This window comes from Xiphophorus hellerii, chromosome 3 (genome assembly GCF_003331165.1).
Source record: "Xiphophorus hellerii strain 12219 chromosome 3, Xiphophorus_hellerii-4.1, whole genome shotgun sequence".
In the NCBI taxonomy this organism is placed as follows: domain Eukaryota; kingdom Metazoa; phylum Chordata; class Actinopteri; order Cyprinodontiformes; family Poeciliidae; genus Xiphophorus; species Xiphophorus hellerii.
In genome coordinates, this window is record NC_045674.1 from 11,526,608 (window position 1) to 11,554,528 (window position 27,921).

Consider the following 27,921-nt stretch of genomic DNA (forward strand, 5'->3'; position numbering starts at 1 on the left):
TTACTGACAGTAAGTTTTTCATATTTGGTATAAAAACAACATATTTTTTACCTATTTACTGTGTTATCAATAGCAAGTTAACGTCACAAATGCAACAGTTAGGGGCATCTACATTAATTCCAATGAAAAGTGTGGGTAAAGCATGATAATGTATACATTACCTCTTTAAAACAGAACAGTGTTTGGCAGCATTTATTTAGGCATCCATGATTTCCTGATTAGATAAAGTAGAAATATGAGATGACAGAAAAACAGTTTTTCTATTCACTCTTCAAAATAGGAAAAAAAAACTCTTCAAATAAGGGTAATGTGTTGATTTTGATGAATCAATAGTTACAAGGAAATGGCTGCTTGCCTAAAGTTAATATCTTCAGTCAATGATGATTAAAAAAGCTTAAATCTGAAGGACTGTGACAGGACCAAATTTTATCATTTCACCACATACAATGAGGATGATTGTAATGGAAGTAAGAAAAAAGATTATTTTGGGTTATTCTTGTGTTCTGTTATTGTTCCTGTCTCATTTTGTTTCCAATGCTCATTCTGTCGTTAACCTTTGTCGGTCTCCCTCTCTTACCTCAAACCTTGCTGGGTCCTCCAGCTGCTCCCACTTTGGGAATCAGTCCGACAAACCTCCTTGTTTCAGTAATCACTCTTTAAGCTTATAAACCTCCATGACTATGCAAAACTTTGTATGTTCCCCTTGGTATGCTTTTCTAACCTTTCCCAAAAATACATTTTCCTTTGCACCTAAACCTGCCTACATGCACTATTGCTGCAAGAAAATGTTAATTTAATTGAAGGCTTTTTAACAAGGGTGCTAATAAATGTAGATGGCACATTTTATTATTTTACACATGACCTGTGAACATAATCAACTTTGTGGTTAAATTGCCAACAAAATAACAATAACAATCTTGTGCTTACCTTTAAAGGGGTGTTTTCTTTGTTAATGTGAATTTGCTCTTTCAGCTAATTAGAAATAACTAGCTTCTGTTGATTCCCACAATTATTTGCAGATCCAAATGTCAAGCAGTAAAATGACACAGGGTTCATGCATTTAATGAATAATTTATTTTACCTTTACACATATTTCAACTGACAAGACAACCAATCTGAAAATCCTAAATTCCACAAGCCTTTTTAAAATAGTGTCTTACAAAACATCTTCAGAACTACTCTGGACAAAGAACAGACAAGGCTTGAGGCAGTTCTGTGAAAAGTGTCATGCATTTGGGGTTAGTTATTTCAATTATTTCTAGAGTTTTCAGAGTCTTACAGTGTTTAATAAATAATTACTTAAAAACAAGTTAAATCTTTCTCACATTTATCAAAATGTAGTGTTAGATTGTGTGCAGCTCAGATCATGATCATCTCATATGCGTCCTCCTCATAAGAGCTCAGCGACATTTAGCAACATGTCCAGAAAGGTGGTGAGAGCGTGCAAACTTGCGGAGGCAGTTGGGGCAAGAGTACGGCTTTTCCCCCGTGTGGGTTAACATGTGCGTTTTCAAATGACCCGACAAACGGAAGCTTTTGCCGCAGTCTTTGCATGTGTAGGGGCGCAGATTAGTGTGACTCCTCCTGTGCTTGCCCAGGTCACCGGAGGAAGTATAGCAGCGGTGGCACTCTGGACATTCGAAGGGTTTCTCCCCAGAGTGAATCCTCTTGTGCTTCACCAAGTCACCGGACTGAATGAAACTCTTGTCGCATTCAGTGCATTTGTAGGGTCTCTCGCCAGTGTGGGTGCGTTGGTGGTTTCTCAGATGCGAGAGGCGAATGAACCTGTTGCCGCACACTGTGCAGTGGTAAGGCCTCTCTCCGGTGTGTGTCCGTAGGTGGACTTTTAAAGCTCCCAGATCTCTGATTTCCAGCCCACACTCCCCACACTGGTGAGCTTTCTCGTTGTTGTGAAGCTTGGAGTGAACCCTCAGGTTTCTCCTAGTGTTAAAGCTCTTTCCACACACGTTGCAGTGGAAAGGCCTCTCATTGGAATGCGTCCTCACATGAAGATCAAGGCTTGACTTAAATCCAAATTCCTTCCCACATTCAGGGCAGGAGTACTCCTTCTTCCCCGAGTGAGTAGTTAAGTGGGACTTAAGGTGATGTGACCTTATGAACGCCTTGCCACAGACATCACATTTAAACGGCTTGTCACCTAGGTGTATTTTCATGTGTTGGCGCCAGCTGCTGCGCTCCCCAAACCTCCTCCCACAGTCCTTGCAGACAAACGGCCGGTCCCCTGTGTGGGTCCGCATGTGGTCCCCCAAACTCTGGGGTGTGCGCAGCTTCTTGCCACACTCTGGACAAGGCAAGCCGGTATCTAGACAGATCGGCTTATCCTCAGATTCAACGTTTGGTTCATGACACATATGGCGACCTTGACCCCAAGTGGCCTTGAAACTCTTCCCGCAATCGGCGCAACTGAGGTGGCCCCCTCGGATAACTACAGACATGTTGTGCCAGCGGGTGCAGTGGTTCTTCAGGTTCTTCAGGTACTGGAAGCTACGCGCGCACGTTGGACATGGATGAAGCCTGCGGGGGGGAGCAGAGGGGTGGGCCTCACGCATGTGGATGCTGAGGTGGACTTTAGATTTAAAGTTGCAGCTGCAGATGGAGCAGGTGTGTTTAAGGTTGAAGCTTAGGGTGTGGTTTGGAAGGCTCTTTTTGAGGTTAGCAAGATACTCTTTCTGATGGACCCACTTCACATGTTTCTCTAAATAATCCAAGTCAGTAAAGGAGATAGTGCAGTGGGGACATGGAAAAAACTCAGAAGACAACTCTAAGGAGAGACAAACACAGACAGGAAAGTGTGTTACATGATGAATTGAGAGAAAACCAAAAAGGAAATTGAGAACCAGAGCTCACTATATATCTTCAGTTTATTGCCGGAAATAAGGAAATAATACAGGAAATCCTTATTGCCTGCAGACATACACTAGGTGCTGGCTCTCTGTGTATTCAACGGCTTTTTTGCCTTTGAAACTAAACTTATAGCTTACTAAATGTTGCTTTGATCTGAGACATTTAAGTCTGACAAAAAAACAACAAAAAGTTTTTTTATATCTGTAATGTCAAAAATAAAGTAGCTGAAATAATTGTTTTGCAAAATGTGTACCGAGCTGACATCACATATTAATTCTAGTGAATCTAACAAACCCAAAACAAAATTCAGCTATACAAGTAGGATTTTCTTGGCATTTTCTTATTTGCCAAAATGTTATAAAATTTTAAAGCCAAAACTTTATTAAAAAAATAAATAAATAAAGGATCTCACTATTTTAGGTAGATATTTGAAATTTCAAGACAAGTCAGGGAAAGAATGGGGTACCGTATGAAAAACGGGGAATTTAATAACCTCTTAAAGCCACTAAAACAAGATATCTGAATGTAGACTCAGAAAAAAATGATTGAATGTTTTTCCTCCTACATTAAAGGTCAAAACCTCTAAACATCGCACAACTGGCCATGAAGCCTGAACAAAGGATGTAGGGATAACAGATGTTTTATCTGGCTGTATTTCAGTAATATTTGTTTCATTTTCCTTCATGTCACTTTTTTCATTAGACTATGTTGAACTAGTTTGTTAAAGTCTTGTGTCTACCTTGCTGAGCTTTGCTGTAATTTAACAATTTCTAGTAGTTTTTCCAAAGCTCTACCTCTTATGAATCATTTATTTATGGGAAATTAAAAACACATTTTTTATGTTCATATTTTCCAACAACTTTAGAAAAAACAGGTACAATCCTCATGTGGTGGAACTGTAATCATTAAAACAATCAGCAGCAATGCCTTGCAAAAGCATTAACACTCCTTGATTTTTTCTTTTCACTTTTTGTCACTTGGTAACCAAAAACTTGGAATATATTTGATAGCGATTTTATGTGAAAGACAAACAAAAAGTAAAGCATAGTTATGAAGAGGTAAGTAGGAAAAATATTTATTTTGCGTCATTTATTACAAAAGACACTGATGACGGGAACAATTTTCATTTTAAAGTTAATCACTCTTTGTGGCTATGCATCTGCCACATATAGTCAAATCACAAATATTTTTCTATAAATAAAACTCATCCATTTAAGTCAATTACAGTAAGTACCGCCAAACTGCACATAATTCCATTCAATTTGATTTGAAAATGTACTAATTCATTGATGTGTTATGCAACTAACATTAAAAGAAACATTTTCAAGCAACAAAAATGATGCAAACTGTCAGGTTTTAGATTTTATTTTCATCATAATTTACATTTTTTACCCCCAAAATAGACAAAGCATACAATTACCCACCCTTTCTGTAAACCTACCACCACACAGTTGTCCATTCTGACTGGTTAGGTAAAGAGCTCATTAGAGAAGCAGCCCAGAGACCCCATGCTAACTGGGGAGGAGCTGCAGATGTCTACAGCTCAGGTGGGAAAGTACCAGAACCATGTCCTTTGTGAGTGGAGAAAAACTAATAATGCACCTTTAACACACCATCCCACAGTTAATTGAAGGTTATTGAATCAGTCCTGCACTTTTCTTTGCTGTGTTAGCTTAGGTTTGTTACACTGACACCCATTCAGACACAACAAAGCAACTATAAATCCACACCTTATCTTTTTATTGGCAAAAACTTTAAAAATTATATTGTACTACAATAATGTACTACTCTGCATTGGTTTATTACATAAAATTTCAGTCTCAATTTTATTGTGGAGTGTGAATAATTTTGCAAGGCGCTTCAGGTTTTATTGGCAACATGAAACAGCAGTATTTCTCTTTTCCAGTGACATTATTATACCTGTGCAGACCCCCTCTTCCTCCTCAAACTCCTCCTGGATGTTCCCCGGATCGTCGTCGTCGTCTTCTTCTTCACTCTCCCTCTCCTCCTTAAACCACGACTCGGTCTCCTCCTTGACAGGAGCTCCATCGGAGTCGCAATCAAAAGGGAGGTCAAAGTCAGACTCAACTTTGACGTGTCCCTCTGGATGGTAACCATCGCTGACACTGTCAGGCTCATTGTCTAAACAGCTCGACGTGTCCTCACAGAAATCCTCACCGATTTCCTGTAGATGAGGTTCTTCCTTTATTAAAACGATCAGATCACATCCATTAGTAGTGTGTTCTTCATTAGAGTCTTCATCTTCCTCAGCGGATGAGGTCTGCTGCTCTGAGTCAGACTCTTTTTTGACTGTGATTACATTGTACTCTTCTTCTTCTTCCATCTCTTTCGTCACAGCAGACTTCATCTTCTTTTTAGCTCCAAAAGCATCTCATTTTATCTTCGTAGTGATTGCCCTTGGCAACAAGGACAGTTACACGCAAAAAACTGTCTAAATGAAACTGTAAACAAGCGCAGTCGTCGGCTGCTCTGATTTGTTAGCAATCGTTAGCATCAAAGCTAAGCTACACAATCAGTGAATTAACCGCAGGGGCACAGCTTTGTTGCGGCTGCCACTGCGGTCTGCGTTTTCTCAGCCCTGAAGACGACACGTACAGTCAATAAATAAATAAAGATTAAAGGAGAGTCCTTTTTATGAGGTTATACGAGCTGGCCCCCACCGCTTATAGGTTGCATTAGTGTTATAGCGAGCAGCGAATACATAGCAGCAGCACAGGAAGAGCTGCAGCTACTTCCTTTGTGACCAAACAGGTCAGGCCAATGAGTGCTACCAGTCTAATTAAAGAGACAAGGCATCTATCTATCTATCTATCTATCTATCTATCTATCTATCTATCTATCTATCTATCTATCTATCTATCTATCTATCTATCTATCAAAAATGTAGAAAGTAATGGTCTTGTCAAAAACCAAACAACATGCAAAAAAACTGCAAAAAGGATGATTTTCTTTTTCTGCATGGTTTTCAAAAAAATAAGTGTGGCATATGTTAGTTTTATTATGACCCCTAAAATAAGAGCAACTTTCAAAAGCCAACTAGTAAAATATATTCATCAACGTGAGACAAGAAGCTGGAATTCAGCCCAAAACTCTCCGATTGCAGGACGTGAGTTTGAGCTTCACATTCTGCTCGCAGGACTATGACCCTAAACAACCAGGACTAGACTAGGCTGTTTAAATCAAAGCATATTCTTGTGATGGAATGGCCTAGTTAAAATCTGGACCTAAGTGCAATTGTGAGCGTAAGCAGAGCTGGTAAAAACAACCTATAGACTTGGACCTATAATATCAGCAAAAGATGGTTCTGCTAAGTTTAATCTTAAGGGGAAGCTAAAGATAAATGCGTGCCACAGTTTCCGAATTTTATTTGTAACAAATTAAAAAACAAAACACTAAATATTTGGTGCAATAAAGACAAAATGCAGCCATGTTCCAGAAACTTGCTTTATTTCAGCTGACTCAGGACGCTGAATCTTTACTCAGTCTTTTTTCACAATACTGTTCCCTTTCTTTGAAAACAAAAAAACAAAGACAACATAAGTTATGTACAAAAATAAAGCATGTAAACAAAAATCAATTCATGCACAAAGTTACAAGACAAAAGCTTATTTGCAGAGGGCTCCTATTAATAATGTTTGCTTCATTATTTTGCAATTGACGACATAATTCTTTTTTTAATCTGATAAGAATCCAGGAGCCTCACTGCCAGTTCATTTCTTTACCACATGTGTTAATAAAGAATGGAGTAATGTTGGTCAGGACGCCGCTGGCTCCATGCAGTGCAGAGAGAAACAGAAAGAAAAGTAAATATTATGCCAACACAACAGTGATTCAGTCTCAAAATGCACTCACACCTTCTCAAAGTTCTTAACAGATACATTTTTAAACTAGTTATTGTTAGCAATTACAATCATTTTGTGTAACCAGTCAGACTAACATCTTGAAAGCAAAACAATGGCTTCAAAAGCATAATTTTGTCATTATTATGGACTAATACTGTAGTGTTCGATAAATTATTTTAGAGACAGAACAGAATACCAATGTGGAAAACATTACCTTGTCATCTCTTTAAAAGAACAAAACAAGAAATGAAATGTGGAACATTATTTAACTTTCTCCAGGAGCTGCACCAGACACGTTTACCGCAAAAGTTTCAAGTGTAAGCCAGCTGACTCGCAGAAAAGGCATAAAGTGAAGGCAGATAAGACGAAAAGTAACAGAAAAGGTGAATGAATATGCAAATACCATACCCAAGAGTTTAACAGAAACAGGTAGCTGACAAGTCTGCCACCAATCGAGTTACAGTTAGAAATCACTAATATTGATTGATGAAGTAACCGTCTCACAAGCAACACTGTTTCTGCACTGGGCTGACAATTAACATGATGCACATTATCTTGTACCAATTTTAATGTCTTTGCAATAAAATTTAACACCGTCTGATTGTCACTTTTTTAATGCATAAAGCACATGTTGGTTCCAAAGCGTGCATTTTGATCTGAATTGCCTTTTACACCTTTTATTTGTTGAATAATTTTTAACCAGAGTTCACCTGTAGTGTTGTCCTACCTCATTAGGGATTGCACACCCAAATATTATTTAGTAGAGTAGCAGTTTAGTGCATTGCAGAGACAGCTGACTTGGTCATGTGAAGCGCTGAAATATCGTAGAGCAATACATCATACAATATAAGACACTTAATTCATTATACAGTGTATGTACATTTCTGTTCAAAAAGCTCATTTTACTGGCGGTACAGTAACTTTCTTTTGGACTTTGCCTTTCAGCTAAGATGCTTAAAAAAAAAATTAATTTATAATATTCCAAACGATTTACAGGCTTTCCACATCTGTCTTTAACTCTATTCTTATCTGCTGATTGCGTTCCTACATTGCCATGGTGGTCAGGTGCTGATGCAGACCCTTGCGGCCCGCGCCCGCCCCCGGGTGGCCGCCTCCACTGCCGTGGCCGCAGTATTCCTGCAGATTCTGGCGCAGGGTAACCAGTGCAGAGCCCAAACAGGCACGATTTGGTGCCAAGACACCGCCAGGCAGCTGGAAAAGGACGGTGGCTACCCCGGCCATGCCGTCCTCTGTGGGCTCTAGGGTTATGGGCCCCACCTTGAAGGAGGAGTAGGAGAAGCCCATGAGCTGTGATAGGAAAGGGTCAGAGCGGCAGAACTGCTGGTAGCCAGAGTATGTGGATGGATGGTGATGATGGGAGGACTGGGTGCCTGCGGTGGTGCTGGCGTAATGATGGGTGTTTAAGTAGTGCAGTGGTAGATGCTGTCCGCTGTTGCCTCCCCCACTCAAGGTGAGGTGATGGTGGTGGTGGTGGTGGTGTGCTGTGGGTCCAGAGCCTGGGTCGTGTTTATAGACCGGTCCCGCTCTGCCTCTCTGACCCACCACCACGCCGCTTAACTTGCCCGTGCGGGCGTGAGCGATCGATACGGTGCTGCCCCCCACCCCGCCACCAGCTGTAGGTAGGTAGATGAGCTGAGGCTCCTCCGGTTCAAGGTAAATGGTGAGTTTAGCGAAGGGTCTGGAAGCCATTTTGGTCATCTCCTGAATGTGGCGACGCTGCTCCCGACGGAAGTCCAGGAACTGCTTGACCTTCCACAGCAGGACGCACACAGACAGAAAGAGAAAAAAGCAGGAGAAGAAGACGGAGAAGAAGACGAAGAGGTCTATGTGAGCCTGGTCCTGTCGCACAAACAGCAGCCCCTGGGACTCGCCCTGTCTATCATCCGTTCCCACACCTCTGAGAGCGATGTAAAAGCGGCTGGATTTCAGGGAGTGCACCTCATGGGGGAAGGTGATGACCACGCGGTCCCGAACTCCTCGGACGATCAGCACCGTCTGAGGCTTCCACACGGTGATGTAGGAGATGAGTCCCTCGGCTCGCTCCTCTCTGATCTCTCTCTCTACTCCCGGTGGTTTGGCTTGCAGCTGCAGGGGATTGTGGGAGAGCACGGGACCTCCCAGGTTGGACGAGGCGTTGGCGAACACTTTTATAGGGGACGGAGGAGAATCCTTATCTGCCCCTGCAGCTGTCCCTCGACTTGCTGATTCGTCCTCTATCTTAATAGTGTGAATCCCCGTGTAACGGTCCACGTCCACTATAAAGGTGTCGTGCGAGTTGGAGACATAAACCTCCACTTCTCCAAATGTAACATCAATGGTGACCCGGATGTCCACATTTGTAAACTTTGGCTGAGCAGCAAAGAACACGGTGCGATCCTTGGGCAGGTTGCGAATGGTGGGGTCATGGAAGCAGTTTGTTTGGGACGTGGGGTCAAAGCAGAACTCTGAGTCCACATTAAACTGACGGTAGCACTGGCGCCCGTTCACTGGGTTCCCGTTGAAGGAGTCTTTGCATTTGGCACACTAAATGGGAGAGCAAGACAAAATGTGAGAAAAAAAATAAAGAGTAACGGTTAGCAGAAAAAGGGAGGATGTGACATAGATCCCCATCTTCTTGTACAAAAACATATTTGTCGTACTTGTTGCCTGTAACAGTCTTTTCGATCATTCTGAGGGCTGCTCAGGCAGGACGAGGTCTCTGTGTTGTTTTGGCATGGGCAACCGCTGCCATCGGGCTCACATGTGTCGGCATGGCCATTACACTGACATCTGCAATAAAAAGAAAACATTCTTTTTGAATATTGAATTTAATATTGAATATTCTCAACAATATTCTTTGTTTTCTACATATGCATGTCAGCTTTCTGTCTTTAGGCACAAGAAGATTTCTGTTGCCTTGGCAGCTTTTTGGTTGCACTTAATCCAGATCGAAAAACACCACAAATTGCTTTGAAGAAATCCCAAATTACTGTTTTATGCATCGTAGGTTATGTTCATGTCTGACAGGCCCAGCATTACACTCACCAATAATAACAGTGAGACGTGAGTTATATGTTTTGTAATTGATAACAAAACTTCTTAAAGAGTGCCTTGTAAAAGTATTTACACCCTTGAAGTTTTTTTTAGATGTTTTCATGCTGTCATACTCTACTAGGATTTTACGTTCCAAATTAATACATAAAGGAAAATTATACATGAAACTACTTCCTTATGATGCTACTTAATTCCACATCTTTTATATGATGTGATTTCAGCTGTTCTATAAAGGAAACGACAAAGCGTAAACCGCATCATAAAACAGGTCAATGATAGAGTATTAAGACTTTTAAAGAAGTGTTCTACAGGAAGGCAGAAATTATTTTATTCGCAATAAAAGTTTGTAAAGTATGGGTTACATTTTACTTCACAGTCATTAGCAACTTTTTCTTGGTCTAGAACATGAAATTCTAATAAAATCCATTTAACTTTGTGGAAAATGTGATTAAAAAAAAGCTATGAATACTTTTTCCGAGCACGGGGTAAAAGAGGTTTTTTAATGGTAGTAAAAAGTGAATCTATTTTCTTTTGAGCACCAAGCAGTACTCACTTTTCACACTTCCCATTCAGTAAGAAGTAGCCACGACGGCAGCCCTCACACTTGTCCCCAACACTGTTGTTTTGGCAATTCACACACACCGCAGTATTTTCTGTGGGACCTTCAGTCACCCATTTCTGAATTTGATTCAAGGATACAAAGAGAAGGAAATGGTAAGAACACTCATTGGTGTATTTGTTTTTAGAGACTGAGAAAAGAGACAGGAGAGTTTCAGAAACGTACCTCAATGGCGTCTACAGGGAAGTGATGAGGGTTCTCAATGGCCTTATTATATTCATCCCGGGACAGACATACCATGCCGTTTCCCCGGCAAAAGTCCCGACATGGACGACAGCTGCCGCCATCTACTGCAGAGCCTACAAACAGAGGCTTGCATTTCTCGCAGTGAATACCCTGAAATTTAGGCAAGAAAAATACTGATCACTACTGAATATGAAAAAAAAATGACAGTGTGTAAATGTTAGACTTTTATTAACACTTACTTGGGTGTTATTGTGACACTCCAGACAAACATCGGGTTTGTCAACACTGGTGCAGTTGCTGTGCTTGTTGCATTTGCACTCAGAAGAACAGTTATCTCCAACAAAGCCAAAGTGGCACTGGCAAATGCCCGGGGACACGCAGGTCCCGTTAACGCAGCCCTGTGCGCACACCGGCTCACACTGACCAGAAACACTGAAGAGAAAAAACACAAGAGACTGAGATCTGGTTAAACATATAAGGTTACGACAAGGCATAGTGTGGTAAATAACATAATAACATTAATTTAATGTCATGCTGCATTGATGCAGCACTGATGAATACTCTCACCTCTGCATGCTAAATCCTTGAACTAGTGCCAACAGCAGGGCAGCCTGACCTACCGTACTTTCTCATTAATATTGTACATCCTACGACATGCATGTTTCATAAAACAAAGGCACACCATATATGAAATATTTATTAATTTGACATAGCTGGATTTGATGTTTCACAATATGCATTTTATGTAAAGGTAATTTTATTTAGCACATTTTCAGCAACAAGGCAACACAAAGTGCTTTACAAGAATTAAAAGGGAATACAAACAAAATAACAAACCAAAAGAAAGAGCAAAAGAAGAAAAACAATCTAATGTTGATCTAAAGTATGTAACCATAAGCTAGGTGCTCCTGTTCAGGGTTACTAAGTATTAGTATGTATGTATTAACTTGAGCAAAAATACATTTTTAGAAAAGCCGTCATACATGAGACAAAAACAATGAGACAGCAGCTTTACTGACAGCTGTTCATTACCCATTAAGTATGTAACCCTGCTTGCATGTGCAGTGGTAGCCCTCAGGTAAGTCATGGCAGTCCTGAGTGCTGTTGCAATGGTGATGACCGTTGGCACACTCATCCTCCTCTGGACAATGCAGGAAAGACCAAGTGCTGTTTCTCACAGGGCAAAAGCCCTCACTCACACCTGGAATGAGATCATTAGTAACAGTTAGACAAACTGCATTGATTGTACATTACTTATTTTGTAACATCGTGAAAGACTGCTTCTTGAAATCTTCAAGTGAAAATTATTCTCACCATCAACTCCTCCCTGTAAGCAGCGCCCAGCTCCATTGCCTCCCCCAGAAGCACACCAGCCACATTGAGGCCTGGCGATGCACTGGGAGCACTGGGTGAGCTGGGAGCACTTTGGAGAGCAGGAGTCTCCCCCAGAGAGAAGCCGGCCACACTGGCCCGCTTCACAACGAAGAGGCACAAAAGATGGACTCATGCACTGAAACATGGAAAGATGGTTTCGTTGAATATTACGATTATTTAAACACAATCAAAGAAAAGTAAAGCTGCTAGATTTTACCTGCTGCAGAGCCATACTCCACACACAGTGCTGCCAGCCCCCATCAGAGCCCCTAGAGCCCAGACAGAGGCTGCAGTTATGCAGAGTGTGACATGGAGGAGGGCATGGGAGAGGCGGAGACGACTCCACCTGCATGGGGGAGACGTTGAGCAGCGCATAGCTGAAACACGTCCAGTCGTAAGTGGGGTTCACACTTAGGATTCGTCTTGTTTCGCCTGAAGGAGGAACACACTGCATTCAATGATTTGGTAGAACATAAACAACATAAATGCCTTAAATCTGAATTAATTACACATATTCAACTATACATGTGGAACCTCATATCCTCAACAAATAAAGGTTTCATAAACCAGTGTTCGAAAGCACTTGTAATAAATGTAGAATAAGTCAATGTATCACAAGTCTATATGACTTTTGTACCTTTACAAAAATGTAAGATTCATAAGACCTTTCTTATTACTTTAACAAAATATGTTAGTATTGAAACATCCAATAGAGGTTCGAGGGGTTTAAATCATTGGAGTTCACATGATTTGATATGTGGGCCAAATTCATGTTAAATGTATAGACTGCCTGCCTGCAAAAATAAACTTTTTTTACTTAAACATTTTTTAAATTAAAAATGCAAACATTTATTTTGTTATTATTCTACATATATACAAACATGCAATATTTTAACAATAAGAACGACGTAGCCTGATTTTAGTCAAATAGGTAAAATAAAGAAAATAAAGATTTTATTCTGTGAATTTCTCACCTCCCAAAAAAATTTTAAGTGGCCATTTATTACCATTCTTAAACTGCGGCCAGAGTTCTTCACATAATGTAGCTCATGCCGATTCACCATTGATTCCACGCTCAAAAAAGCAACATAAAAAAACTTCCAAGTGCAACTAACAAGTTTTTTCCCCAGAGTGCTTGCTTAGACCATCTCCAAACCAAGACGCCCTTGGGAATTAGCCATTTGGCTCGTATTAAAAGCTGTTACTGTATACAGTAGTTTAAATAAAATTATGTTTTCTAATATAAACAGCGATTTCCACCAAATGAAGCTTGTGTACCTGTGCGTTTGAACTGGCGAGTCCACATGCATTTTCCAGAAGCCGTACACTTGGGGCAGTCTGAAGCCTCGCAGCTGGTCTCAGTGCAGTTGCTGGACAAGAAAATCTCTCTCTGGTTGATGCGACAGTCATGTTCCGATGTACAGCTGACAGAGCTACTGATGCAAGCCCCTTCTGGACAGTTTGTGCACCACTTACACTGTAAAGCAGACTGGGGAAAAAAAAAAAACTGATTTTAGTTTACTGAATGTTTTGTTAATCAGATACTCTAAAATAAAGTATGTTACCTGAGGCGGACTGGAAAACGTCTTGGGATGCCGAGCAAGGCATTCGCTACAGGTCTTAAGTCTGCGGCACTGATCTGGCTGACGAGGAGTCGGGGAGCAGGTGGAATGTCCCAACAGGCAGCCAATTCTGGGGACAATTAATGTCTCAGGTAAGCTGCATTAATTACAGTAGCTGCAGATAATTTCAAGCTTAGTTTATAGTCTGTGTTACCTCTCGGCAGCATCAGAAGAAGTGCAGGTACCCCTACACCACACACAGCTGCCTGTGGTGGTGTTGCAGGCCTCTGGTGTGGGCAGGAGGGCACAGGGGTCAGAGGGCACAGTCAGAGTTAGGAGTCTACCCAGTGTGACACCATTAAAGCCACCGGATAGGAAAAGACGACCGCCCCAGGTTGTCATCGCAAGAGACACAGAGCGATTGACTGGGTCTCCTACAGCTGAAACTGAATGACAGATGGAAAACTATTAGTTGATAGAATATTATATTCTGAAATGAAGCAGCAGCTTAATATTAAGAGAATCACCAGGATGTATCCAGGTGTTGCAGTTGATCTGGTACAGAGACACAGAGTTACTGTAGTCTTCTGCTTCTGTCCTCCCACCTACAATCACCATAGTGTCTTTGATCAGAGCAGCAGCGTGGAAAAAACGGGACAGGGGCTGTAAAGCAAACAGATAATATATCAGCACTGCATGACGTGGTCAAACCGCATATAAAAACATAAAAACAAGGCTAACTTGTTACCTTTTTCCCCTGTGAGGGAACCAGGAGAGACCAGGTCAGGTTGGGATAATACAGGCTGTAGAGCTCGCCTGACGGCTCCACTGTCTCCACATGAAAGCGATAGCCTCCAAACACGTAGATAGCATCAGTCTGCTCATGATACACAGCTGAGTGGCCATATAAACCTGACAAAGGGAATGTATAGAATCAGATTTCTGAGAAGAAAAAAAACACATTAGCAACATCCATTTACATTTCTCTTGACTACTCTATACATTTTCATAATAAGACCCTTTTGAGGTTTTAAACTGAAGGTTCATCAGTGGATGTATGGTTATTTAATGTGAAAAAACAACAGCTATGAAACCTGTAGGTGGCGTTCCGGTGTGGGGGACAATTGTCCAGTTCCCTGAATCAGGGTTGAACTCCAACAGATGATGGTTGAAACCGTTTTCAGGAGAGTAGCCTCCGATCAGGAGAACCGAGGATTCCCAACGTACAGTTAAAGTGTGACCAGCCACCGGGGGCAGCACTGAGCTCTGTCAGACAGGGGTCAACATTGGATTTCATTTAGATATTTTTTTTTCCCCACACAAAAAAAGTATTCTAAATCCATGATAAAACAACTGCTAACCTTGTGTTCTCTCCAGACCAAGCTGCTGAGATTGAGACTCCAGGTATCCATGGCAACACCACTTTGAGTGACACCGCCGACCACTAACATTAGGCTGTGACCTCCCTCGTGGCTTCCAGAGTCCAGATCATAAGTGTTCAGCAGCGCAGCAGCATGATGATAGCGAGCGCTGGGAGTCGCCGATTCATCTACAGAACTGGTCAACATCTGGGTCCAACGGTGCTCCAACAAAGAATATCTACACCAAACAGAGGGGGACTTGCTATTATACAGAAGGACAAACTGGACAAGAAAGAAAGCACCTATAAATGTCTAACATTAAGCCTCTCAGAGTTCTGCGACCTAAACTGATTTTATCTCAGATTATTCTATCCCACCTGTACACATTTCCAAGAATGCCGTCTGACAGAGAAAGCCCCCCGTACATCCACAGGTTGCCCTGAGGTCCAGCTACCAAAGAATGTCCCATCCTGTGCAGGAACCTATGGGCCTGTTTCTGTAAAACAGAAGTGCTTGAATGTCAGGATTGTCAAAGTTTTGCAAATAGTCATCTCATGAATAAGTTTGTCTCTCTACTCTAAGCTGAAAACAAGGTGAGGTGGACCATGCTGTTCTTGGAGAAACCGGTTTCAGCTAGACCGGTTCAGAGAGACCCCTCTACTCCTTATCTATAAGTTTCTGTTTTATGACTGACCCCCACCCCGCTTTCAATAAAACCAGGCTGCTGCAGGGGGACAAGTTGGAGTTGTCCTGAGGCACCACTGCGACTCTCCCCCTTTGCAAAGGCTGAAGTGATACTACTTTCTGTGTGGTTCTTTATATGTACAGGTGAAAATATCCAACAAGGATGGATTTGTAATTCATGAACTGCTGCAATTGTAAATGTAACGTATTTTGATCATATTTGTTTTAGGACCTACCATCGTCAGTTGTGTGTCCAACAGAGTCTCCCAAATCAAGCTGTTGGGGTCCCGCAGAACTGAGCAGTCAGAGCCGGCCCAGCTTTCAGAACACACACAAACTCCCAGAGACTAAAACACAGGAAATAATGATAGTTAGATATCCACAAGGACTAATGTGAACAAGTTTATTTGTCACACATGGTGACAAATAAACAAAACTGTCTACATCTAAACTGTAAAAACAAATTTTAGTCCAGTTCTCCAAAGTAAAATAAGTTAAAATTCAATTTTCCCATCAGAAAACTTACTATATTACAAACTCCTCTTTCTTCTGTTGCTCCACAATCCTGGGGGCACATGGGTCGGTCACAGTACGGCCCCCCATATCCTTGAGGACACTGGCAGAGCCCACCCTGACACTGGGCTCCACCTGCACACACAGCGGACCCCTCTTCGTCCTCATCAGAGCTCTGCTGACAACGTCGCACCCAGAAAGACGCGTTGAAGCCTTGAGGTTTGTTTGAAGAGACGTTGGCTTCAAAGTAGACTGAGATCACACCTAGTGTTCATAAACCAGATGCAACGTTGTGAACTCTGAAGGTGCATCAGGTGCCTACTCAAAATTAGACATTAAAAGGGAAGAGAAACATTTACCTGAGGTGGCCTCGACTGTGATTGGCTGAGTCCTTGTTGTTCCGCAAAACGCTCCAATAAGGTTGTGATCAGAACGCACGACTCCATTGGGCAGAAAACGAGGGAGGCCATCAAACACGTAAACGTAAGAATTCTGCAAAAATAATGCACATGTTTTACAAAGATACAAGTTAATGTCACAGCAGCTCAAAAATGTCATTATTAATTATTAATCCACGAATGGATTAATAACAAAGTAACACTGGTTCTCACTTTACAGTAAGTGTGGGAGTCTGGGTGTAACGTGAGCGCTACTGGGGGGCAGAGCTGTTTGGGCTTGCAAGGTCCAAGCTTCTCAGTGACAGATAAGACCCAAAGACAGTGAGAAAGTCCTCCTTTCCCTTCTGTGCCACTCCGCCATCCCAAAGACGAAGACAAGGGGATGGTTGAGGAAGAGGTGGAGGACAGCAGGACGGAGCGGCCCTGGCACTGACGGTAACATGTGCCGTTGTTCCTGTTTGTGGGAATATTCATTTAGCCGCGTTTCTATTTATCCCATTAAATTGGTTTTGTTTAGACAAAGAGATGAAAAGTAAATGATTCTTACCTAGGGTCTCCATAGTAACCAGGAAGGCAAGACTCGCAGTGTGGCCCCTGAGTGTTGTGGGTGCAGTAGCACTGGCCTGTCAGGTTGTGACAGTAACCCTGGAGCGGGTCGCCATGTCCATTACACTCACAAGGAACGCAGCCGCCACCTCCAGCCAGGGCGGAGCCGAAGCTCCCCGGACGGCAGTGTTCACAGTGAGGGCCTGTAGTCCAGTCTGAAAGATAAGCAAACAACTGTGAACAAAGTGTGAACACACATAAAAGTTGTTTTCTTTTTTTCCTAAGGAAAATATTGGCAACTGCTTAAAATATAAAATGAACTAAATAATGGCCTCACCCTGGCATTCATCACAGATCCCAGGGGCAGTGATACAGGTGGAGTGGAAGTTGCAGCCACAGTCTACGTCGCATTCAACGCCACTCAGAACCAGCGTGGCGGGGTCGGACGTCCAGCCCAGAGAACATTCACACTCAAACCGTGGGCTGCCGCTACACTGGCCCTCACGGCATTCATTATAACAGCTGGGAAAGCGGAAAAATGTAACTTGACATTAGAATCGCAAACTCAATCATAATTTTGATGATATAAATACCAATCCCGTCAGATTGAGATCAAGCGAAAGGGAAAACTAAAACATGTTTAAACAGAACTCTTACGTCTGGTTGCAGTGCAGCGTGCCATCGCCGGTGTATCCTCTCTCACAGTGACACTCGTACGAGGTGGGAGTGTTGATACACGTGGCAAAGGGATGACAGTTGTGGAGGCCCAGCCTGCATTCCTCCACATCAGGACATGTGGGGTAAGACCAGACTGCATCTTTCTCCTCATCATCTAAGATCTCCATCTCCATTTCCATTTCCAGGGGCCTGGGTGGGGCTGAAGTTTGAGGTTCAGGGCTAAAAAAAAATTAAAAAACAGAGTTATGTCAAGACATAACTGGACAGATAAAATTTTTCTGGTTATTATCTTTAACTACTTTCAAAAACAACTACTATAGCCTGTTAATATTTAAGAAGTATTACTAAAAAGACATTGTTAGCATAGTAATGAACTATAACAACTTATTCCAGATTAACACTTCACTCTGTGATAAAGGCAGCTTGGAACATGACTCATCAAAGTGTAATGAGTTCATTTACTTTGCAGCTCGAGCTTCAGCCACAGCCACACTGCAGTTATACACAGATGGATCATCCATTCCTGCCCAGTCTCCCCTCAAACACCTAAAACAAGCACAGAAAAAAAACACATGACTTTTCACACACCTCTGATTAATGCAGAGTCTTTTCCACTTCCACAAATCTAATCCTTTTTTCATAATAACATCTCGTATTTATAATAGGCCATTCTTACTTTCCAATTGTGGGATTGTTGTAGTCACCACACCAGCCACACTGAAATGTTTTCAGGCACTCTGTGCACGTGTTTAAAGCTGAACACTGCTTACACTGAGGAACCGAATGGACACTGAGGATTAAGAAAAGAACAAATCAGTAAACACACAAGTTAATCCCACATACGAAATATTCAGATATGTGTCTAAGAGATGTAAATACACAAATTATGTTCAATCAGAAATTAATTACAAAGACATTATTTGATATAATGTCACGTGAGTAGTAAATCCAACAATTGCCTAAGATTTTAACTGAGTGTCTTTGTTTTACCTGTCATACCAGTCCCTGCACTCTCCATAGGGATATTTTGTGAGGTAGGCAGCAAAGTAGAAGCAAGCTTGGGCAGATTCACACCATGCACACTGACTGGAGTTGGACAGACATTCACTGCATGTATTTCTCCTTGGAAACAAAAAGTAGAAAACCATTTGTGATGAATCACAAATTCCAGATGAAATTATGTAATTTACAAGAAAAATGTTTAGATTTTAGTTTTTCTGCTCACTGGTTGCAGACTTTAGGGCACCCGTTTGAGTCACGGATGGATCCCTCCAACCTTCCTCTGCGGCTGCACTGAAAGTCGCCTTTCTTGCTGGAGTTAATCTGCCACTCACAGTAAGGGTCCTGTGGGCCAAAGTTAGATGGCAATATTATGAAACTTTCTAAATTATCTACATATTTGCAGAAGAGTCACCCACAACATCAATGTTCTGTAAGGTACCATTTCGTTTCATACCTGAGTACATGCAGAGCAATCTCTGTAATCCTCACACAGGGTGCAGTGCTGTGGTGCCAACAGCAGATGGCGCTGACCATCTCCTTTGCCTTCAACCATTTCTGTCTCAGGACAGTATTCCGGGTCTGGGCCGTCTCGCAACAGGCAGCGGGACAGAGACGGACACCAGCCACACGACTGATCAGACAGGCAGGCCAGGCAGGACATGTAACCCACGCAGGAACCAGAACGGTACGGCTCCAGGAACAGGAAGGAAATCTCCTTGAGGGGAAGGAAATGTGGTTTTTAATCTACCTTACCATAATGAACTTTGTGGAATGTTTTTGCATAGAAATTTACAAGGAAAGCAAACACAATCTTTTCTATAGTTACAGGTTTTACAACATTACTGCTCCATGAAAGTTGAAGTATTAATAGTACTTACACTCCCTCCAGGCAATGTTCTGTTCCAGATCAGGGCCATCTCACTCGTCTGTCCAGAGCCAGAGTTGTTAAGGTAGCCTTCGGCCTGAACGAGGTAATGGTTCCCCCTGGTCAGGTTGGAGAAGAGTCTACCTCCATCTGGTCGGACCAGCAGCTTCAGCTCCTTCTCCTGCTGGGCTGCCCAGCGACCCACCACCTCCTTCAATTGGACAACAAGGTACTTAATTAAATCCTATCATTTTATAATTCAACATAATGCTTTATATATCCATCCATTGTTGCACTTTGTTATATTACAACTTCAAACCTCAATATATTTAACTGGGATTGTATTTGATAGACCAGCAGAAAGCTGTGCATAATTGTAAAATACATTAAAACATTAAGGAATATAAATATTTTTGCAATGCTCAGTACTGTTGTTAGCCAAGAGAGCTACACTAAACATAGACATGCAAATATGACTCTGTAGTCTTCATAAAATATCACTTGTACATGTACAGCTGGGCTTGATATAAAATTCAAGTCAGAAGTTAAATGAGGTCAGTGCTGAAACTGAATTGAAAATGTTTTTTGAGTATCTCTGAAGTAAGCATAAGGAAATTTGTTGCCATTTTTAAAGGACCACCATTTTATTTCTACTTTTAGGATTTAAAATAAAGATAAACATATAATTTTGCAATGAAACAACAACAAAAAACTGTTTCCAATGCAAATATTGCAAGAGTGAACTGAAAAAGAAAAAAATGTTACAAACCCGCATTTGTTGTTAGATCTAAATTTAAAATATTTATCTGGTTCTTTTTCATTTTTAGCCAAAGTTACTAAGAGCCATTTGCGGCTCCGAAGCTGCTGTCCTTACCATTTGGGTGGAGTTGGGTCCTGATGCCACTCGGGCCTCAAAGTGGAGCCTCTGGATGCGAGCCCATATGAAGACGGTCTCTGTGGGAGGAGGTGCAGGTGGAGGCCCTCCCCAGAGGGGGTGGATGAAGCCCTTGAACTGTAGGGCCACATCCATTTCTGTGGTGGGGCTAAGAATGATGTTGGTGCTGCGGAGGATGGATACCTGGCGGAGGGGTGAAGCGGATGGAGGATAGTGGAGGGATGGATGGAAGTGGAAACACATCAACAGGAGCACTATTCTCTATAAACTGCTCCCCATGTTTGTAACTACTTGGGAGGATAAAGTCATGTCTATGCAAAACAGAGAAAAAAATAAAAATAAAAAAGCTCAGTATAACTAAAGATTATAGAGGTGTTATTATAAAAAAAAGTTGGAGAACAGCAGTTGAGTCACAGTCTCAAAGGAAGAAAGGAGGATTAGGTGTAAACAGAGAGGGAGGAAGTTACAACCACAACCAGAACAGTGAGCAGTTGAGATTTAGACTCCGTACCTTGTCAGGCTGGGAGTCGTTGCGGGGGTGCTGGAAGGTGAGCAGGTGCAGTCCCGGGACATAGTTCTCGGTGCGACAGGAGTGGAGGGAGGTTAGGAAACGGGTACGCTCCCCCCACCAGCCGTACGCCCCTGAGATCTGGTCCACACGGCACGCACTTCGCTCTGTGAGACCGAGAGGGAGAGGTCAGGACACAAGTAACACATCTGACCTCTTAAAGACTTTTATTATACAGCAGTTTCTTATAGTTAACTACTGTACTGAAATGTAATTTGTGACTTTTGTGTGTTGTGCTTTCTGGGAGTAAAGTGGCATGATCGCACACCGTGATTGGACAGACGAGCCAAATCAGCGTATGAGCAGCCTGTCCAATCACAGTTGAGCGCCGTCAAGTTACTGAACTCCACCAGAGCAACACAATCACACAGAAGGCTGGTCCCTCCCATGTCAGCTCCCAACATCTTTTAGTTCCCTCTCTTCTGCCCTCCTTCCTCCCTCCTTAAGTCTCACCTGACACTGGCAGGCAGGACTCGTTCTGAACACACCAGCCAAATTCTCCGGGGGCTCGCGCAAGAGACGCCGGCGTGCCGCTGAACACCAGGCAGGACTGGCAGTCGGACAGGAAGCGAGCCAGGCCCAAGCACCCAGTGCTGCCACACTGTGAGCAGAAAATTCATGTTATACAAAGGAAATATAGACAAGCATACACAGACAAAAAGATAGAGGAACAAGGAGATTTTGGGGTTTTCTTTGATGTCTGGTCTGCTAATTATGATCTGGACCGATTCTTATTTAATTTTAAGGACCAAAACACATAAGAGTGAACAAAATAGCCTTTGGGTTCTTTGATAGAGCTAATAGATTAGTTGAATCCAACATAATATGTAGAGATTATCTCTTAGATTATCCCCATCATCAAACTGTATGTCTCCCTGCTTTATCTGATTTTATTTTTTTTACACTCAATATTAAGCTATAAAAAGTGAAGAACATGCAAAGTTTAGGTTGATGGATTTATAGATAATTTAATTTTGTGAGTTCTTATTTCTGATGCCAAAAAAAAAAAAAAAAAATTTAACATTTAACCTTCTGATCACCAATGAGGCCCAATCAATTAAAGGTTAAAATCTTGTAAAAATAAACAACTGCAGAAATCGTTCTGAGGGAAGTTTTACCGGATTGGTGGGCTGATACTCTCGACAGCGGCCTTCACACCAGCTGCACTCTGGGTTCTTCAGGCACATACTTTCATCAAGCGCCTCAGCACAAACAGCATCCTACATTAAAAGGAAGTTGGACTAAATGTTGGTTTCCTTTTCATTCTGTTTTTCTCCAGTTTTGACTTCATATTACTCTGTATTCATTTGCTATCGAGCACTTTGACTCACCCTGTCTCCTTGATCACTACTAACAAACAGCGGTACTTTATAAGCCACAAGATCTCCCCGGGCAACACCGCTGTAACCACCAGCAACCAGCAGCACACGTCCTTCCATCACCGCTGCAACATGTGAATACCGCCCCCTCACAGCTTCACCATCTTAGGAAAAATACAAAAAAATGCATGCAATAAATGTCCACAGGTGGTAAAAGCCTAGAAGAAGAAAAAAAGAGAAAAAAACAGAGTTACTGACTGGATGACCATCTCTCCCCAGAAGACACCCACTGGTGGCAGCCCAAATGATAGAAAAAGATTTCCTCATCATAACATTTCTCTTCCTGGTAATGAATATGCACATTTCCACCTGGTGAAAAAGGGCAAAAAGCAAAATGAATACAAAAGAAGTTCAGATCAAACTATTTCATGTTTTCTAATCTTACTCTTTCTCACCATAGACCACCATGTAGTTTCCAATGACAGTGGCAGTGTGGAAAGCTCTCTCTCTGGGCCCAGTGGTTGGAAAACGGGAACGGAAGGATGTCCAAAACCGCCTGTCCACGTGGAAAACGTCGGTGTTATTGACCCGCACGCTGAACCTTAAAAACATGTACAAAATGATTAAGCACAGCTATTCTTTGTGGCTTAATATCAGTTTATTATGTTACTTTATAATCAATGCAAGATTTTAATGCAATGCTTAGTTTTTTTCCCTTTAATTTGAGAAATACACACTAATTTTGACAAAATATTTAATATGAAAAGTTGCTGGTAGCAGTTCTACTTTTCTCTTACTCCTTAATAAAATTTTAAATAATAATGCTCAGCACTCATGCACGATATGCTCAGAGGGGGTGTGTACCTTGCAGTAGTAGGCCTGTGGCCTCCGTAGACCAACAAAGTCCTGGATGGGCTGTGGAACACCATAGAGTGGCCAGCAGAGGCAGGGGGTTTCCCACCGGTGGGCTGAACCGTTTCCCATCGTCCAGAACCGTGCAAACCGAAGCGATACAGAGTCGAGGAAAACATGTCCTCCTCAGTGCGACCTGGTACATCGGCAGAGGTAAGATGTATTTCTCAAAATATAATCTCAATTTCAACACACACACACACACCAATGTGATACAGGGATATCACCCTCACCTCCAAAAATGTAGAGATAGGTATCAACGACCGCTGCAGCATGATTGGCCAGTTTGGGAGCACCGCGTGAGTGGGAGAAACCGAGCTGTTGCCAATCATCCTGGACAGGCCGGTACATCCAAACGTCACTGGCCAGGGATCCATTAGCTAGCTCTCCTCCAAAGACAACCATATTACCCATGTACTGTACAGCAGTGTGGGAGTGACGTGCCACCTTACATAAGAGAGTTTAAAAATTAGGAAAAAAAATGTAAACATTTCATGTAGACGTTCTATCTATCAGCTTTAGATAAATCATACATACATTTTTCATTTGAATGCTATTAAGTTCAGTTCTTTATTGGATTATTTATGGAGAGCTCATGTTCACCTATCTTTACAAAGCATTTAGTCTGTTCAATTAAAGAGACATCAAGGTGCATGTTGATGGGTCATTTTACACTAAAGATGGTAATCATGATTTTAAAAAACAAAATATCACATATAAAACCGATTTTAAAACTCATTGTTAAATAGTCTCTTTTGAAATATTTAGTGTTTACATATAAAAAAAAAACACTTACAGGGGAATGACCATAAGATCTGCTTTCCCATTGGTTGGAAGTGAAATTGTACTTGATCAAGTCACCAAGAGCTCTGTTCAGATCAAATCCTGCAAATAAAAGATAAAAAGTATTAAAATAAATTTCTAACAATAAAAATTATATGTTCTGATAAGGTTTGTTTTTCATATTAAAAACAAGCTTTACATGAGATTGTTAATTTTGAAATTAACCAGCTTTAAGCAGCTATTAAACATACTTTTAATAATACCAACCCGTACGACTTTTTAAAAATTGAGCTGATGTAATATTATAAATTTGTAAGAATTAAATATGTTTACATTAACTGTAACAGAAATAAAAGCTTAACATCAGTCTGTGTACAACTAAACGTTATAGAGGTTTTGATGTTCACTTAGTGAATGGAGTTACTGAAATAAATGAACGCTTAATAATATTCTCAATTATTAAATATGACTGTATACTACAAACAGGACAAACAGCTAAAGCAAAGATTGAGATATTGCAAAAGATCAATGCTTAACACAATATTTAAGTCATAATCTGTGATCCAAGTGAAACTATAATAAAGCTAAGAATGAAGAAACAATAGCAGACAAGTAACTTAAAAGTCTGTAAAAAAAAAAAAAAAAGTGAGCAAAAGCAGAATTTGCTCTCTAAATACTTAAATTCCTATTAATGAACACCAACAGTGGGTTGCACCGACCTCCAAACAAATACATGGCTCCAGTAGAGGACAGGTACGCGCCAGCAGAGCCTGTCCTCGGAGGTGCGTTAGGGTTTCCCTCACTCACACGCCACCACTGTCCCGGCCCCTTATCGTCACGGAGACCAAGCTGACAGCTGTGGCCAAGGAAGCCAGGGTTACACTGACAACGCTCTCCTTTCTGAAACAAAACCAGAAATATTAAACATTTAAATTCATAAAAACAGAAGAATTTACTTTAGACTTTTTCCCTAAATACAATTGAAAAATTAACTAAGAAGAGGTTGTTAGAGTGATTATAAAAATAAAGTGCTTTCTTCTTACCTTGTCACATTGTCCATTCAAAGAACAAGCCTGGGAACACAGAGGAGCTGTACATGATGCTCCGCCCCAACCCTGGTGACAGTGGCACTTGGATGTAGAGGAATCACAGCGCCCATGGCCGCCACAAGCTCCAGGACAAACAGAGAAGGTGTATGTTGCATTGAAGCCCAAGAGGTTGTAATTAGCATCACTGAAGAGGTGAATAAGCATCTGGAAAAAGAAAACAAACATATGTTAACATCTACTAGATCTGTATAAAAAAATAAATAAAACAGCAAATAACATGTTATTTCTATTTAGTTACCTTGCCAGACTTGGCCTCAATGGGTTCAGGCAAAGAGTTTCCACTCAGACTGGCAAGAAGTGGGCTTTGGTAGGAGTCGCCATCATACACAAACAGATAGTCGTAGGTACATTCTGTGTCCATAAAGGTGAAATTTAACACAATTCGATGACCGTTGCTGGGAGCTGAGAGAGAGGAGAAAATATTGCTCAGTCTAATACTTGGTGATGTAAGTGTCTTGCAGAACCACTTCAACCGCATCCGACCCACAACCCAAAAAACACAACCACAAGCGTCACAATTGGAATATTAATACAATTTTCTTTTTTTGTTTGTTTGTTTAGAAATAACAATCTGAGAACTCTGGCCTGCCGATGTACTGTATGGGACAGATTCTCAACTGGATTTAGGTCTAGACTTTTGGGTCATACTAACATGAATAGGCTTTGATCTAAACTGTAACATTGTAAGTCTTTTTGCAGGCACAAACAGGGTTTCTCCCACAAATCATTCTGTTCTTCACTCCCCCAATCCATTGTGAATGCCTCCATCACATAAGTATCAAAATTAAACTGTAACGTCTCAAAATGTGAAACAGTTCTAGGTCTATGATTACCTTTTCCAATGGAGTGTGTAATGTGAATGATAAGCACAACAACTTGCATCAACTCTACCTTTGATAAGCCACTCGCAGTTCCCATTAACAGAGTAGTTTCCGGGTCCATCAGTCACAAAACCGGGAAGCCCCCTCAGCACCTGCCTGTGGCCCTTGCAGTCCCCTGCCTGGCACACAGGTGACTCAGCTGACAGGAGGACCACCAGAATGACAACGGAGACAGGGAGAGGGGAGGCCATCTCTGGCACTGCCTGAAAGAAGAATGCCTTGTTTTAATTTCTATCAAAACATGAACCCTTATAAACATACAGTAAGTTTGGATTTAGATTTCCTTGATAAAGATCATAATCCACCATAAATTAAAGTCTGTATAAGAAATCTGACAAATGAAAGCCAGCATCAAATATGAGGTGTGAAATATTTAAAGGGGGTCCTGAAAACACCGACTCGATTGCGCAATTTTGCAGCTTGTTCTGCATATCAGTTTACGTCAGAACGCCGCATTCACAAAAATATACGAACAAACTCCCATATTTGCTCAAGACGTACAGGCTTCTAGAGAAAAAAAAAACTATTTTCATGTAGCTACATGCTAACCCTGGATGCAACAACGGCTGTAACGAGCTAAAAACAAATAAAGACGCAACGAGAAACCTCATACCTCCCTCCACTGCACGAATTTTACCCATAAAACAGAGAGAAGGGTTAATGAAAAGGATTTCTAAAAAGGAGGGACTCTGAAGGCTATCATAACAAGGCTAACGGGAAAGGTGTTGCTAAGCTAGCCGAAAGAAAACCGTTAACTGCCAGGGGCCGTCATAGCGTTTATTATCACATTTTTATGACCATACTTACCAATTCCCGTCTCTTTGGTTGCATAATGAGTTACATTGTCGATGGGTATTATAACGCAAGCAGCCGCTTGAGTCGACCTGTCCTTTTTGGCGAAGCTAGCTCGACTAGCTAACCGCAGTGGAGCGTAAATCGCTGCAGAGAATAGAGGCTGCAACACGGAGCTCTGTTAAATCCAGATGCGTCAGTGGCCGCAGAGAACCATGAGAGACCATCCCTCGGAGTAATTACGTTGTTATGATCTTCGATGCTCTTCTGTAAGGGAAACCAATCGCCTGGCTATGGAACATCTCCACCACAAACCCACACTACGGTTTTAAACGTCTTTACTCTGTCAGCCCCCTGGTATAGAGCTCAGTCCCGTTGTTTTGGTATTTATGGCTGGCTAGCTGCGACCAGAGGTTTCCAGCACAAAGACCGAGCTGCAGGTTGCTTGTTACAGCACTGCCATCCAGCGGAGATGGAGGACAACGTTCAACATCTGGACAGAAGCCTGGCTCACTGCATTAACAAGGGATTTAATGGATTAAGCAACATTTAGTTTTTAAAAGGTCAGATTAAGTTGTGCAACAAAGGGCCACACAGTGAGTAGACAGCAGTTTGTTTATATGACACTGTCTTGGATTTGTTGATAAGACTAAACATCTATTTTTAAAAACAGCTTTTATTTCACAAAAAAATATCTTACAATTGTGGCATGCATTTGTAATAACTTTCCTTTACTCTGATACTCATAAATCCACTGCAGTCATATTTCCATTCAGACAACCCCTAATTAGTAAAGAGAGTCTGCCTGTAATTTAATCTCACCATAGAGACCTTTGGTAAATCTGGAGATCCACACCTCAGCAATGTCAACACAATTATTGTGTACTTTACAAATCCAGCCTTTATGGATGACTGACAAGGAGAAAGCTGCTGTAGAAAAAAAAGGCACAAGAAATCCTTCTTGCATTAGGAAGTAGCAACATATGGAAAGAAGTGCTCTGGTCAGAGAAAACAGATTCATCTTCCAGTAGGAGAATGACCCTAAATACACAACCAAAGTTAATGATTTAGAAATAATTATTCATTGGTCAG

The 27,921-nt window shown here is 41.6% G+C and overlaps 2 protein-coding genes across 3 annotated transcripts; both read right to left on the bottom strand.

Moving 5' to 3' along the window:
- Nucleotides 1-1,051: 1,051 nt before the first annotated feature.
- On the bottom strand, nt 1,052-5,622 carry LOC116716812 (oocyte zinc finger protein XlCOF6). Its single transcript, XM_032557677.1, has 2 exons — nt 4,786-5,622; nt 1,052-2,782 (listed from the first exon to the last, which is right to left on the bottom strand). Exons 1-2 carry the CDS (start codon nt 5,231-5,233, stop codon nt 1,401-1,403), a joined length of 1,830 nt encoding a protein of 609 aa, XP_032413568.1. The 5' UTR covers nt 5,234-5,622; the 3' UTR covers nt 1,052-1,400.
- Nucleotides 5,623-6,316: 694 nt separating this feature from the next.
- On the bottom strand, nt 6,317-27,669 carry megf8 (multiple EGF-like-domains 8). Of its 2 annotated transcripts, none has more exons than XM_032557645.1 (44): nt 27,652-27,669; nt 26,048-26,240; nt 25,395-25,558; nt 25,091-25,300; nt 24,767-24,947; nt 24,061-24,149; nt 23,498-23,711; nt 23,217-23,400; nt 22,808-22,953; nt 22,611-22,721; nt 22,365-22,516; nt 22,152-22,253; nt 21,487-21,634; nt 20,977-21,140; nt 20,445-20,648; nt 19,584-19,781; nt 19,160-19,420; nt 18,929-19,047; nt 18,694-18,825; nt 18,380-18,493; nt 18,166-18,249; nt 17,683-17,922; nt 17,363-17,547; nt 17,027-17,240; nt 16,693-16,933; nt 16,441-16,573; nt 16,095-16,345; nt 15,805-15,915; nt 15,262-15,380; nt 14,885-15,122; nt 14,618-14,789; nt 14,272-14,435; nt 14,051-14,186; nt 13,738-13,969; nt 13,527-13,653; nt 13,240-13,450; nt 12,179-12,393; nt 11,902-12,097; nt 11,620-11,788; nt 10,827-11,019; nt 10,567-10,737; nt 10,336-10,460; nt 9,389-9,518; nt 6,317-9,272 (listed from the first exon to the last, which is right to left on the bottom strand). In XM_032557645.1, exons 1-44 carry the CDS (start codon nt 27,652-27,654, stop codon nt 7,773-7,775), a joined length of 8,646 nt encoding a protein of 2,881 aa, XP_032413536.1. In that variant the 5' UTR covers nt 27,655-27,669; the 3' UTR covers nt 6,317-7,772. The 2 variants fall into 2 exon arrangements, with proteins under 2 accessions (XP_032413536.1, XP_032413535.1); XM_032557644.1 differs by lacking the exon at nt 27,652-27,669 and adding an exon at nt 26,845-27,428.
- Nucleotides 27,670-27,921: the final 252 nt, after the last annotated feature.